This window comes from Chiloscyllium plagiosum, chromosome 29, assembly GCF_004010195.1.
Source record: "Chiloscyllium plagiosum isolate BGI_BamShark_2017 chromosome 29, ASM401019v2, whole genome shotgun sequence".
NCBI lineage: Eukaryota > Metazoa > Chordata > Chondrichthyes > Orectolobiformes > Hemiscylliidae > Chiloscyllium > Chiloscyllium plagiosum.
The window spans coordinates 20,252,451-20,266,750 of NC_057738.1; the positions used below are offsets into that span (position 1 = coordinate 20,252,451).

Genomic DNA, 14,300 nt, shown 5'->3' on the forward strand with positions numbered 1-14,300 from the left:
ATGAAGGGCTTTTGCCCGAAACGTCGATTTTGCCTGTCCTCGGATGCTGCCTGAATTGCTGTGCTCTTCCAGCACCACTGATCCTGTATCTTAACTTCGTCTACCTGCCTTCATTCTCTATCCATTAGTCCCCTTGCTTAACAAATGTCTATCAATCTTAGTGTTTAAAATGCTCAAATGACCTTGCTCTTCCGAAAATGAAGAATTCTGCATTTTCAATCAATGCACCTTATCCATAAAAGCCTAATCTATGCAGTCTAGTCTCATAATTCACCGGTATCATGTTGATGAAATTGTGAATCAGTTCTCTCAAGATCAGAATCTCTTCCCTATGGTGTAGTACCCAAAGTTGAATAGTACTTCACATAGTGTTGAGCCAGAACTCTGTGCATCTATAATATAACATGTACCTGTTTCATTCAAACTCTCTTGAGATGAAGGCCCACATTCCATTATCCTTTTAATTTTGGGGAAGTTTGTCCACTAGATTTCAATAATATTTGTTCTTGGACTTTTAAGTCTCTCTATTCCTAAAGAAACTCTAGCATTTATGAGATCCTCTAATCCATCTTCTCGGTCTAGTGTGGATCATCTCACACTTTTGTACATTAAAGTCCATCAGTAACAATTTTGTTCATTCACTTCATTTATCAATGGCTCTTTGCAACTTTCTGTCTACACTATTTATTTTGCCACCTAATTTGGTCGCATTAATAAACTTGAATATGTTCAACTTCCTCTATTCCTCCATCATACATATATTGAAACTTGAGGTCCTGATAGGGGAGGGAGTAAATGTTCACCATTTATAATTCTGCCAATAAAATAATAAAAGTTAATTAATTTTGTTTATTTGCTCATGGGATAGGTGCAGTGCAGGATAGGTGAGCATTTATTACCCATTCCTAATTGCCATTGAGAAGCTGATGGTGAGATGCCTTATTGAACTGCAGGAGTCCATGTAATGATCAATTAACCACCATGTTGTAAGGAATGGAATTCCAGAATTTTGATACAGCAACAGTGAAGGAATGGCAATACAGTTCTAATCAGAATTGTGTGTGGCATAGAGAGGAATTTGTAAGTAATCGTCTTCCCCCATCCATCTACTACCTTTGTTCTTCTAATCAGTAGTCTGCACGTTTTGAAGGTGCAGTCAGCGGAGTTTTGCTGAAATACTGTAGTGCATCTTACATATTATACATCATACATACTGTAACTATAGTGTCTTGGTGGTGAAGTGAGTGAATGTTGAAGATGTTGGATGGGAGATAGCCCTATTTTCTCTCTCCTGTCTTGTAACCAATTTTCTGGGTGGTCCCCAATTTTGTGCACCTTCATTCTTGTGAAGAGTCAGTGCAGGTGCTGAATATTTTCTTTTTGAAGGCTCCTCTTGACATTTTCTCAAGGGCCACATTTTAATCAGCAGAGACCAATTTTTGATTTTTAGGGAGTCCTTTTACATTTTCACTAACTTTTTTCTTTGAAGTTACACTCATTCACTCATTATGTCCACTCATGTTGTCATTCGTAGCATTCTTTTTCTTTGAAAAGATATGAGTGATCAATTACATGCATATATTTTCATAAAATTACTACAGTGTGGAAACAGGCCATTTGGCCCAACAATCGACACCGACCCTCCAAAGAGTAACCCACCCAAACTCATTCCCCTACAATGACCCCTAACTAATGCACCTAACCTACACATCCCTGAGTACTATGGGCAATTTAGCTTGGCCAATTTACCTAGCCTGCACATCTTTGGACTGTGAGAGGAAACCGGAGCACCTGGAGGAAACCCACACAGACACAGGGAGAATGTCCACACAGTCACCTGAGGCTGGAATCGAACCCAGGTCCCTGGCACTATGAGGTAGCAGTGCTAACCACTGAGTTATTGTTAGCCCTGTTTAATGTCCTTTAACTTGAAATCCATTAATAAGGTGTTTTGTTTACATATTTTAAATTACCCTCCCAACTTCTGGCCACACATGCACATGTCCCTCTTCTGGAATCAATACCCCTTGCTCACCCACCATGAGATCGACCATTCCCACCTCTCTCACTGCGCTGCCAATTCAGGCCCAGTACAAACAGTTAGAACATAGAACAATACAGTGCAGAACAGACCCTTCGGCCCTCGATGTTGCGCCAATCTGTGAACTATTTTCAGCTCATCCCCCTACACTATCCCATCATCATCCATGTGCTTATCTAAGGATTGTTTAAATCTCCCTAATGTGGCTGAGCTGACTACATTAGCAGCTAGGGCATTCCACACCCTTACCACTCTCTGCATAAAGAACCTGCCTCTGACATCTGTTTTAAATCTATCACCCCTCAATTTGTAGTTATGGCCCCTCGTACAAGCTGATGTCATCATCCTCAGAAAAAGACTTTCACTGTCTACCCTATCTAATCCTCTGATCATCTCAAATCCCCTCTTAACCTTCTTTTTTCCAATGAGAACAGATCCAAGTCTCTCAACCTTTCCTCATAAGACCTTCCCTCCAGACCAGGCAACATCCTGGTAAATCTCCTCTAAACCTCTTCCAATGCTTCCACATCCTTCCCGAAATATGGCAACCAGAACTGTACACAATATTCCAAGTGTGGCTGCACTAGCGTTTTGTATAGTTGCAGCATGATATTGTAGAATCCCTCTACAAATGAAACCTAACACACCGAATGCCTTCTTAACAGCACTATCCATCTGGGTGGCAACTTTTAGGGATCTATGTACATGTACTCCAAGATCCCTCTGCACATCCACTCTACCAAGAATCTTCCCATTGACCCAGTACTCTGTTATTCTTCCCAAAGTGCATTACCTCACATTTAGCTGTATTTGCCACCTCTCCGCTCAATTCTGCAGTTTATCCAAGTCCCCCTGCAACCTGTAACATTCTTTCAAACTGTCCACTATTCCACTGACTTTAGTGTCGTCTGCAAATTTACTAATCCACCCACCTATGCCTGCGTCTAAGTCATTTATAAAAATGACAAACAGCAGTGGTCCCAAAACAGATCCTTGTGGCACACCACTAGTAACTGGACTCCAGGCTGAATATTTTCCATCAACCACTCGCTGCCTTCTTTCAGAAAGCCAGTTTCTAATCCAAACTGCTAAATCACCCTCAATTCCATGCCTCTGCATTTTCTCCAATAGCCCACTGTGTGGAACCTTCTCAAAGGCTTTACTGAAGTCCATGTATACCACATCAACTGCCCCATCCTCATCTATATGCTTGGTCACCTTCTCAAAAAATTCAATGAGGTTTGTGAGACAGGACCTGCTCTTGACGAAACCATGTTGACTATCGAAATCGAGTTGTTGCTTGCCGACATTTGTTGCTTTGGATGAAGGTAAATGTCATACAATTCAATGTCATACTATGTTTAAATCATCTATTTTTTAGATGTAGGAGACTTATTAAATAGTACATCACTCGAGTGTCAAGAACATACATCTAAGCAGCTTTGGGTGGAATGATACAGGATGTCAAACAGTTCCATAAAGCCCCCTCTGATGACCTGAAACTTGAACCCACTGGGAGATAGTGGCTTCATTATGTTAACACTAACCTGTTAATCCAGAGACCTGGGTAATGTTCTAGGAATTGATATTCAAATCATGTCATGGCAGATATTGAAATTTGAGTTTTATTTTAAAAGAAAATCTTAAAAAGTGTAATGATGAAACCATTGCCAGTTGTTAGTACAACCCCCCATCTCGTTCATTAATGTCCTTACCTGGTATGGCTTACATGTGACTCCAGAACTACAGTCATATGGTTTGACTCTTAACTGCTCTCTGGGCAGCTAGACAATAAATGCTGGCCTCGCCAGTGATGCTCACCCATGTATGATGTTTTCTTTAAATCTCCCCCACCAGTAATTGGCTTAAACTCAGGGCCACTTTAAACACTCCCAACTCCACATCCACTCTCTGACCAGCTGAAATTCAGGGTCAACTTTCACCCACTAAAGTTGGACACCCCCAACCTGCTGAAACAGCAGGGCAGCACAGTGGTTAGCACTGTTGCCTCACAGGGCCAGAGACCTGGGTTCAATTCCCGCCTCAGGCAACTGTCTGTGTGGAGCTTGCACATTCTCCCTGTGTCTGCGTGGGTTTCCTCCGGGTGCTCCGGTTTCCTCCCACAGTGCAAAAATGTGCAGCTTAGGTGAATTGGCCGTGGTGATAAGGGGCAGGGGTTAATGTAGGGGAATGGGTCTGGGTGGGTTGCTCTTCTAAGAGTCGGTGTGGACTTGTTGGTCCAAAGGGCTTGTTTCCACACTGTAAATAATCTAATATAATCTTAAAAAAACCCACTCCAAAAACTGGTTGAAACTCATGGGGGTGGGATTGGGGCGGGATATACCCCTCCAGTCTCCATCCCTGGACTGTCTAAACATCATGCCTAGCCCCAGTGGGTTCACTCAAACAGGCCAAGCGACAGCTCCCCTCTCCAGCCTGCTTCAGACTGGAAGTCTGCTTCACGCTCAGGGATCTGCCCGATTAGCGCCTCCAATCACATCTTCTCTCCCTCCTGCCCTTGCTGATCAGCCAATCATGCATTCTGTTTCTTGAAAAGTAGGAGGGAGAGAACCTATGGTTGGAGGAGCATGGGAAAGCAAGGGCTAAGATTGGAGGAGAAATTCTTCACACATTCTGTGACTCCTGCATATGGGGTGACTTTTCTCTGGTCACTCTGTGTTTGAATTTTTCCAGGGGGTTTTGAGACTTCAAGGGCAATATGTGTTGCATGATGTGTAAACTCATTGATTGCTTCAGCAAAGAGAGTGTGACTGAAGTATTTTGAGCAATAATGGGATGTGAAATTCAATCCTGCAACACCAAAATGTGTCCAAGAAATGATCAATCCTCCTGGCTGCCTCCTGTGTGTTTTTGCACGGTATCAGACAACAAGCATTGTGCGTTCTGATGTATCTCTCACTTATGCCCAAATGTGCCACTGTCATTGCATAGATCTAAAATCAGTCAGGCCTTTAATTTTAAGACAATTACATGACACGAGGACATGTGATGTTCCAGTATGAATATCTTCTGGCCTTCACTATGTTGTGGAGTCAATGTAGTTAGTAGGCTATATGTGAGTGCATTAGTAAATAAACGGCAACAATTGCAGTCATCAACAAGCTACTTAATGGTCAAATACAAAAATTGGCCAGGACATCTGCAGAGAAAACATTTCCGACTCATACCTGAAATAAAAACCATTAAGAAGACCTTCTGATAGGGCTATTTAAAGACCTAGTCAATATGATGCAACTTCCTTATCCTTCATTCACTGTGGTGAATGAAGAAACACAGACATTTGGTAAGATGAACTATGAGCAGTTCCTCAAGTTGTGTCACCTGTTTCACAGATTCCTGAAATGTCTGTCCAGGATGAGGATGATTAGAATTAGAATTAGAATCCCTACAGTGTGGAAGCAGACTGTTCGGCCCAACAAATCCGCACAGACTCTCTGAAGAGTAATCCACTCAGAACCAGTCCCTACCCTGTACTTGCCCCTGACTAATGCACCTAACCTACACATCCCTGAACACTATGGACAATTTAGCATGGCCAATTCACCTAACCTGTACATCTTTGGATTGTGGGAGGAAACTGGAGCACCTGGAGGAAACCTGCGCAGACACAGGGAGAATGTCCAAACTCCACACAGACAGACCCCCGAGTCTGGAATCGAACCGGGTCCCTGGCGCTGAGGCAACAGTGCCAAATACCGAGCCAATGATCTTGTCATTGACTGTGAAAGGTTCAGCTATGGAAGATATTCACATTAAAAACTGAAAGAACTGCAGATGCTGTAAATCAGAAACAAAAATAGAAATTGCTGGAGAAGCTCAGCAGGTCTGGTGGCATCTCAGGACAGTTCTGAGGAAGGTTGTCTCAACCCAAAAGGTTAACTCTGATTTCTCTCCAAGATGCTGCCAGACCAGCTGAGCTTTTACAGCAAATTCTGTTTGTGTGTGTTTTTCACTATGTCTTTCAATTTGCTGTCCATAGCAGTATCTGGTTGTTAAAAGAGATGCTCAAGGAAGATCACCCTCATCTCCCTGAGGAGGATAAACAAGCATCAGCATGCACCTGGATAATGGGCTTCTGAATAATGAGCTTCTGAAGACTGAAATTCTAGTCATACAACATTGTATTAAGTTAAAAATCACACAACACCAGGTTATAGTCCAACAGGTTTAATTGTAAGCACACTAACTTTCAGAGCGTCGTTCCTTCATCAGGAGCAGTGCTCCGAAAGCTAGTGTGCTTACAATTAAACCTTTTGAACTATAACCTGGTGTTGTGTGATTTTTTAACTTGGTACACCCCAGTCCAACACCGGCATCTCAAAATCATGAACATTGTTATTAATGTTATTTCCACTGACCTGTTCCAGTCTGATGAGGGCAGAGAAAAACCTGGTGCTTACTGCCAAGGAGGGAATGACCTCTGTTTGATAGTCAATGTGAATCCTAAATTTATAAAATAAAATCTTAAATTCAATATAATTGCCAGGTAACACTTGGTAAAAATCCTGACTTTAGAGGAAGGTTTATTTCGACTTTCAAAGCCATTTATGAGAAAGAGATACAGTCTTCCAGCAGTTTCAGACATGAGAATTAACAGATGCAGTGCAATGCTTGAAAAGGTCTAATTCATTTACACCTCAACAGCACAATTCTGTGAATTTAGGAAAAGTTAAAACAACTAATGCACACAAAAAGGGAGACTTGCAATTACTTGACATTTTTCACAGCCTTAAGCTATCCCAAAGTGTTTTGCAGCCACTGATATACTTTTTGGAGAATGTTCACTTGTTGTTTGTGAAACATGCTAGCCAAGATGCACATTGTAAACTCGTACAATGGGAATGACCTGTTAATCTGTTTCTCATAACGCTGATTGAGGGCTTTGTCAGGACACCAGGGTGAATTCTCCAGATCTTCTTTGAAATAATGAAATGGAATCCTGGATGGGGAGACAGGTCTACTGTCTCATCAGAAAGACACCTTCACTGCGAGAGCATTGGTGTGTTGGCAGTGCCAGCCCAGATTTTTCCAAGTCTGTCTGCTCACAACGTTTGTGCACACAGAGTGCGACCATTTCAGTGAATCGTGACTAATGTTCCACACAAACTCATACTCAGAGGGAGTCAGTCCAAATAAGACATACATGTGCAGATATAATTAACAAATATTGTAATTTTAAAAATACCAGGTCAATTACAAGTCACCTTATTATTTGTTTAGCATACTTACAACTCCTCAGAATACACAACTGAGTAAAATATATGTCTGCTGATTAGCTAGAGATAAGAATAATTTTGCAATTGATGTTAACTGTAATTAGGATCACAAAGGGCTAACACTACTGTAGTTTTGCATAATGACAGGAAAAGGGATGAACATGTGAATATAGGAAATAGGATCAGGAGTAGACCTCTCACTCCCTAAACCCTGCTTCAGCATTCAATAACATCATGGCTGATCTGATTGTGGTCCTAACTCCACATTAACACCAACCCTGATAACGTGCAAGTCCCTTGTCAGTCAAGAATCCATTTGTCCCCACTACTGTCTGGGAAAGAGAGATCCACATCCTCATGACCCTCTGAGAGAAAAATAATTCTCCTTATCTCCATCTTCAGTTGAGACACTGATTGTTAACCTGTCCTCAATTCTGTCCCACGTGAGGAAACATCCTTTTTTAAAATCATCCTGTCAAATACCGCTCAGCATCTTATGTTTTATAAAGATCATTTTATATTTTTCTAAGTTCCATTGGATACAAGCTCAACCTTTCCTCATATGGTAAACCCACAACCTCACAGGTATTAGTCGAGTGAACCTTTTCTAAACTGCTTCTTCATTGTATTCTTTCTTAAATAAGGTACCCAAACCTATATAGTATTCTAAATGCGATCTCTTTGATGTATTGTACAAGTGCAGCAAAACATCTCTACTTTCATATTTCATTCCCCTTGCAATAATCAGATAGAGCCAGCTGCAAGACAGCAGCTCGATACACTGCAGTTCCACAGAGAAATTTTAAGAACAAAACGTTGCAGTCCACCTTGGTGAACACGGGTAATCTTCCTTGTGCTTCCTGTTTCTGATCATTCATTTCCTTGTGTTTGCAAACTAGCACAGCTGACACCTATTTGGCTATTATGAAGTTATGACTTGATTGAATGGACTAAGGTCTGGGATGAGGAGGACCTTTTGACAGTTTCTTTTCTAGCTTTCTTTCTTTTCTATTGTACTGGTTGTGAATAACTGAAGACCCTTTTCATAATATCAATTAAACCTTTGCTTTCTGTCTCAGGGCCTGACGTGAACCCTTCATTTTCTTCCTGTTTCAGCTTTTATCTTGTACTCCTCATCCCAGATGACCTTAGCCTGTTCAATTGAGTCATGATGTCAGACCAAATTCATGGTGGAATCTGATGTGTTATGTTCCAGGACAAATTGTTCCATGATTTTTGTTCTAGATTAGATTTGGCCACCAAATATTTTAAAATGTGTGGCATCCACAAGCATTGAATTAGTACGTTGCAGAGATGGAGTCCTTAGTCAGAATATGTAGGTAATCAACCTTACAGCATGCATTGTACTGGCATTTGTCAGGAGCATGCATTATCAAATAACTAACTATATTGTTGTCCATTCAATCAATGATGGTAAGAAAATGCTCTTACAAGCAAAGTTTCTCTTCTTCAAAGTTTAAAAATGTATGCAAAGTTCAAATCAGGCAAAATATTTACATTCGAGTGTAACAAGACCCCTTGAGATGATGGTTCTTTGAGTTAAATCCAGATCAAATTTAAATCACTGTTCCAGTTTGTTTTTCTATATTCCTTTTCTGATTGTAAATTACAAATATACACATTCTTATAATTAACTATTATATCATTGATCAATGAGCTGAAAATGATTTCATTTCTATTATATTAGCTGCCACATTCATAATTACCTTATGTCTCCCTCCGAAGGTCGTCATACCTGCATTCAATTAAATATTAATGCGCTGTGCTATCGATACAGAATCATATTTCCCAGAAGGAGATTGCTGGGATCAACTCGCCTGTGCCAGCTTTTTCAATGCGAACCACATAATCTCATTCTGCTGCTCTTTCCCGATAGTTCTGTTAGCTGTTAACTTTTGATATCTATATATATCTTTAAATCCCCTTTGAATATTATTATTGAATATGTTCCAACAACCCATTCAGCCAATGTATTCTACATCATAACCTGCTGAGTTTCAAAAGGAATGCCTCCGTGTAAGGTACCATATGTGGTCTTTCTTTCAGTCTCAAGCCTGATCAGCAGTTGGTGTTTTTCCCTTGGTGTGATCCATTGAAGTGTTTCTATCGGAAAAAATAAATAAATGCAGAGAATTCTGTTGCTTTACTGCTTCTGGTGTTCTTAAAGAAATGCATAATAACTTTTTTATTCATATCTCTGAACTTCTGCTGAAATATAAAATCCATATCAGAATTGCAATGGGGTTTTCAGCTTTATATTGCATAATTCATTCCCAAACACTTTTCCCCTTGGCCAACATATTAATATCTTAACATCTTCCTTTATTAAGGTGTTCTGTGGAACCTGTCATCATGTGATGCGCTGAAGATGCCAATTATCCAGGATGCACTTGTGGTACTTACCAATGCGATCATCATCCCACACTCTGGTTGGGATATTTCTCCTCATCAGGAAGACCGAAAAATTCAGCTCCACACATCAATGGTCTTGCGGAATGCCACTGGGTGCTTGAGGTCAGTTGTCACAACCTTCATTCTGTTATTGTGAGGGCAAAAGGTTATGTTTGTCTGTTGTACAGTTTAAAATTATTAGGAGTTGGAGTATCTGTTCTAATTACCCTGATGTGCTTTCTCACCCCAAGGCTTAGGTCTGTCACCAATCATTTGCTGTTTCAGTGGCAGACCATTGATCATAATTCTGGAAGTTATAAGTTACATTTGAATATGGGCAAGGGTAGGCCTCAGGTGAAAGTATTAAATTGGGGGAAGACTAGTGACCACAATATTAGGTAAGAACTGGGGATTGCAGATTGGGGCCAGCTGTTTGAGGGCAAATCCACATGTGTCATGTGGGGATCTTTTTAAAAGACCAGTTGGTTAGAGTTCAGAACCAGCATGTTCCTGTGAAAATGAAAGATAAGGTTGGATAGATTTGGGAACTTTGAATAGCAAGAGAAATCGAGAGCTTAGTCAGAAAGAAAAAGGAGGCATATGTAAGGTTTAGGAAACTGAAGACAGACAGAGCCCTCGAAGAATACAAAGATAGCAGGAAAGAACTCAAACAAGAGATTAGGAGGGCTACAAAGGGCCCTGAAATGTTTTTGGAAATCAGGATTAAGGAAAATGCCATTTCATTGATATATTTGTATAACAGCAAGAGGGTAACTAGGGAAATATTACGTCTACTCAAGAACAAAGGAGGGAATTCACGCCTGGAACCAGAGGAAGTGGGTAAGGTCTTTAATGGATACCTTACATCAGTATTCACAAAGGAGTAGGACATGGTGGATGATGAGTCTTGGGAGGAGTATGTAGGTATTCTGAGGCATGTCAATATAAAAAAAGAGAAAGTGTTGAGTATTTTGAAAAGCATTAAGGAAGACAGGTCCTCAGGACATGGTGGAATCAATTCCAGAATGCTGAAGGAGGCAAGGGAGGAAATTCCTCAGGCATTGTATGAAATGTTTGCATCCTCTCTAGTTACAGGAGAGTTCCCAGAGCACTGGAGAATAGTCACTGTTGTTCCTTTGTTTAAAAAGGGACAATCCGGGAAATTACATGCCTGTACGCCTTAAGTCAGTGGTCGGGAATTTATCTGAGAAGATTCTTAGGGATAGGATTTACTCACTAGGGGCAGCACGATGGCTCAGTGGCTCACACTGCTGCCTCACAGGTTCGATTCTGGCTTTGGGCGACTGTCTGTGTGGAGTTTGCACATTCTCTCCGTGTCTGCGTGGGTTTCCTCCGGGTGCTCCGGTTTCCTCCCACATTCCAAAAGATGTGCAGGTCAAGTGAGTTGGCCGTGTGTTAGGTGCATTAGTCAGGGGTAAATGTAGGGAAATAAGTCTGGGTGGGTTACTCTTCGGAGGGTCAGTGTGGACTTGTTGGGGCCTGTTTTCACACTGTCGGGAATCTAATCTAATCTAATCCTATTTGAAAAAATTTGAATTTGCTAGTGATAGACAGCATGGCTTTTTGTGAGGTTGATTGAGTTTTTTGAGGTGAAAATGTGTTGCTGGAAAAGCGCAGCAGGTCAGGCAGCATCCAAGGAACAGGAGAATCGACGTTTCGGGCATAAGCCCTTCTTCAGGAAGGGCTGAAACGTCGATTCTCCTGTTCCTTGGATGGTGCCTGACCTGCTGCACTTTTCCAGCAACACATTTTCAGCTCTGATCTCCAGCATCTGCAGTCCTCACTTTCTCCTCGTGAGTTTTTTGAGGAAGTGACAAAGATGATTGATGAGGGCAGGGCAGTAGATGTCTGTAAGGACTTTAGCAAGGTCTCTCATGGCAGGCTGTTATAAAAGACAAAATCACATGGGACCCATAATGAGTTGGTAAAATGGATACAAAATTGGCTTAATCATATAAGACAGAGAATAGCTGTGGAGGGTGTTTTTCAGATTAGAAAACTGTGATAGTGGTGTTCCATGGGGACCATTGTTGGGATCCCTGTTGTTTGTAATATATGTAAATGATTTGAAGGAATGTAGATAGCGTGATCAATAAGTTTGTGGATGACACAAAGACTGGGAAAGCTATGGATAGTGAGCTATGGATTTCCAAAGAATACAGCAGGACATAGATTGGCTGGAGACTTGGGTGGAGAAATGACAGATCGAGTTAAATCAGGACCGATGGCATGTTGATGCATTTTGGAAGATCTAATACAGGAGGAAAATATACAGTAAATGGCAGAACCCTTAATAGCATCAACATACAGAGGGATTGAGGCATACAGTCAACAGCTCCCTGGAAGTGGCAGCACAAGGAGATAAGGTGACCAGGAAGGCATATGTGATCCTTACCTTCTTGGTCAGGGTATTGAGCATAAAAATTGGCAAGGCATGTTGCAGCTGTGCAGACCTTTAGTTTGGCCACATTTGGAATATAGTGAATGGCTCTGGTCATCACATCACCAGAAGGATGTGGAGGCTTTGGAGAGGGTACAGAATCACTTACCAGGATATTGCCTGGTTTGGAGTGTAATAGCTCTGAGGAGAGATTGGCTTATTATCTAATAAGTTAGATAAATGAGTGAAAATGCCACAGGAGATGTCAATCACTATTATTCATATAATACAAGATACCTAGAGCACAAGACACAAACAGCAGCTGAAATAGATGCAGTTCGAGGTTATCTCTTCTCATTATGAGCTTTATCTTACTTCTAGCCAACAGTCACATTTTGATAATTCATTTCCTATTTGTTCTTTCTAATTCTTACTCTGCTCATGTCCTTTCCTTTTGGGATATGGCTGCGACTCTTATTGTTTCCCAACGGGAAAGTATCTATCACGTGCCGGTATACTTTCTACTTGCCTTGATGGCTGCAGCTCTAACAACACTGAAGGAGCTCAGCAGCAAAGGAGAACGCAGCCTGCATTATTGTCACTGCATTTACCATTTTAAGATTCACTCACTCAGCCACAGTTAACACTGTCAGAAGTATGTACCATTTAATAAACACGGCAGAAACATGCTACAGCTCCCTCAATAGCTACCAAACCTACAATCTCTCCCGGCTAGAAGGAGAAGAGCAGCAGATGCATGGATACACCACCACCTGCAAGTTCTCTCTGTGATACATACGGCCTTGACTTGGAACTGTGCCATTGCTCAGAAAATCGCCTCAATCGCATACAGATTGCCATTCCAGCCCTATTTGACATAAGAAGGGAGACCCATATTTTTGAGAGGAGATTCCACTCAGGCCACTTACAGGATAGCGGAGGCATAATCCCATTCTGGTAGGTCTTTCATAGGACAGAGCTGTTAACTCCATCTGCCATTTCTTCACCCAAGTCTACAGCATGGAAATAGACCCTTCTGTCCAACTAGTCCACGCTGACCATGTTCCAAAACTAAACTAGTCCCATTTGTCTCTGTTTGGCCAAAATACTCCAAACCTTTCATAATCATGTACTTATCCAAATGTCTTTTAAATGTGTTAACTGTACGTAGATCTACCACTTTCTATGGCAGTTCATTCCACACTCGAACCACTCACTTTGTAAAAGTGTTGCCCTCATGTCCTTTTGAAAGCTTTCTCCTCTCACCTTAAAAATATGCCCCCTAGTCTTGAAATTCCCACCTTAGGGAAAAGACACCTGCCACTCACACTATGTATACCCCTCATGATTTTATAAACCTCAATAAGCTGCTAAACATGTGTGCTATATACCTTCTGAACCACCCTGTCTACTTGTGATGCAAACATGAAAGAATTATGTACCGGAACTCTTAGGTCTCTCATAATACTACCAGGCCCTACCATTAGCTGTTTAAGTCCTGCCCTTGTTTGTTTTACCAAAATGCAATATCTTGCATTTATCGAAATTAAATTCCATCTGCCACTCGTCAGCCCATTGACCCAATTGATCAAGATCCCTTTGTAATCTTACATAACCTTCTTCACTGCCCACTTTACCATCAATCTTGGTGTCACCCACAAATTTACTAACTCTGCCTCCTATATTTTCATCCAAATTGTTTATATGAATTACAAACAGAAATGGGCCCAGCACAGATCCCTATGGAACATTGCTGGTCACAGGCCTTCAGTCCGAAAAACAACCCTGCTTCACTATCCTTTGTCTCCTATTGTCATGCTAATTTTATATCCAATTGGCAAACACACCCTGAATCACATGTAATCTGGCTTTACTAATCTGTCTACCATGTGTCAAAGGCTTTACTAACATCCATATAAATAATGTTTAATACTCTGCCCTCATCAATCTTTTTAGTTACTTCCTCAAAAACCATAATCAAGTTTGTGAGGCACAATTTCCCTCATACAAAACCATGCTGACTATCCCTAATTAGTTCTTGATTCTCCAAATGCATGTAAATCCTATCTTTCTGAATCACATCCAAAAATGTATCCACCACTGATTCTGGATCAGTGGTGCTGAAAGAGCACAGCAATTCAGGCAGCATCCGAGGACAGGCAAAATCGACGTTTCGGGCAAAAGCCCTTCATCAGGAATAAAGGCAGAG

At 41.2% G+C, this 14,300-nt stretch overlaps 1 protein-coding gene across 7 annotated transcripts in view; it reads left to right on the forward strand.

The window, feature by feature from the left end:
• LOC122564410 (catenin delta-2-like) overlaps window positions 1–14,300 on the forward strand; it is a 1,204,994-nt gene that overhangs the window by 1,066,772 nt on the left and 123,922 nt on the right. For all 7 annotated transcript variants that reach the window (XM_043719228.1, XM_043719230.1, XM_043719231.1 and 4 more), the window contains one exon: window positions 9,630–9,813. In XM_043719228.1, the coding sequence (XP_043575163.1) occupies window positions 9,630–9,813 (184 nt within the window). The remainder of the gene's footprint in view (window positions 1–9,629; window positions 9,814–14,300) is intronic.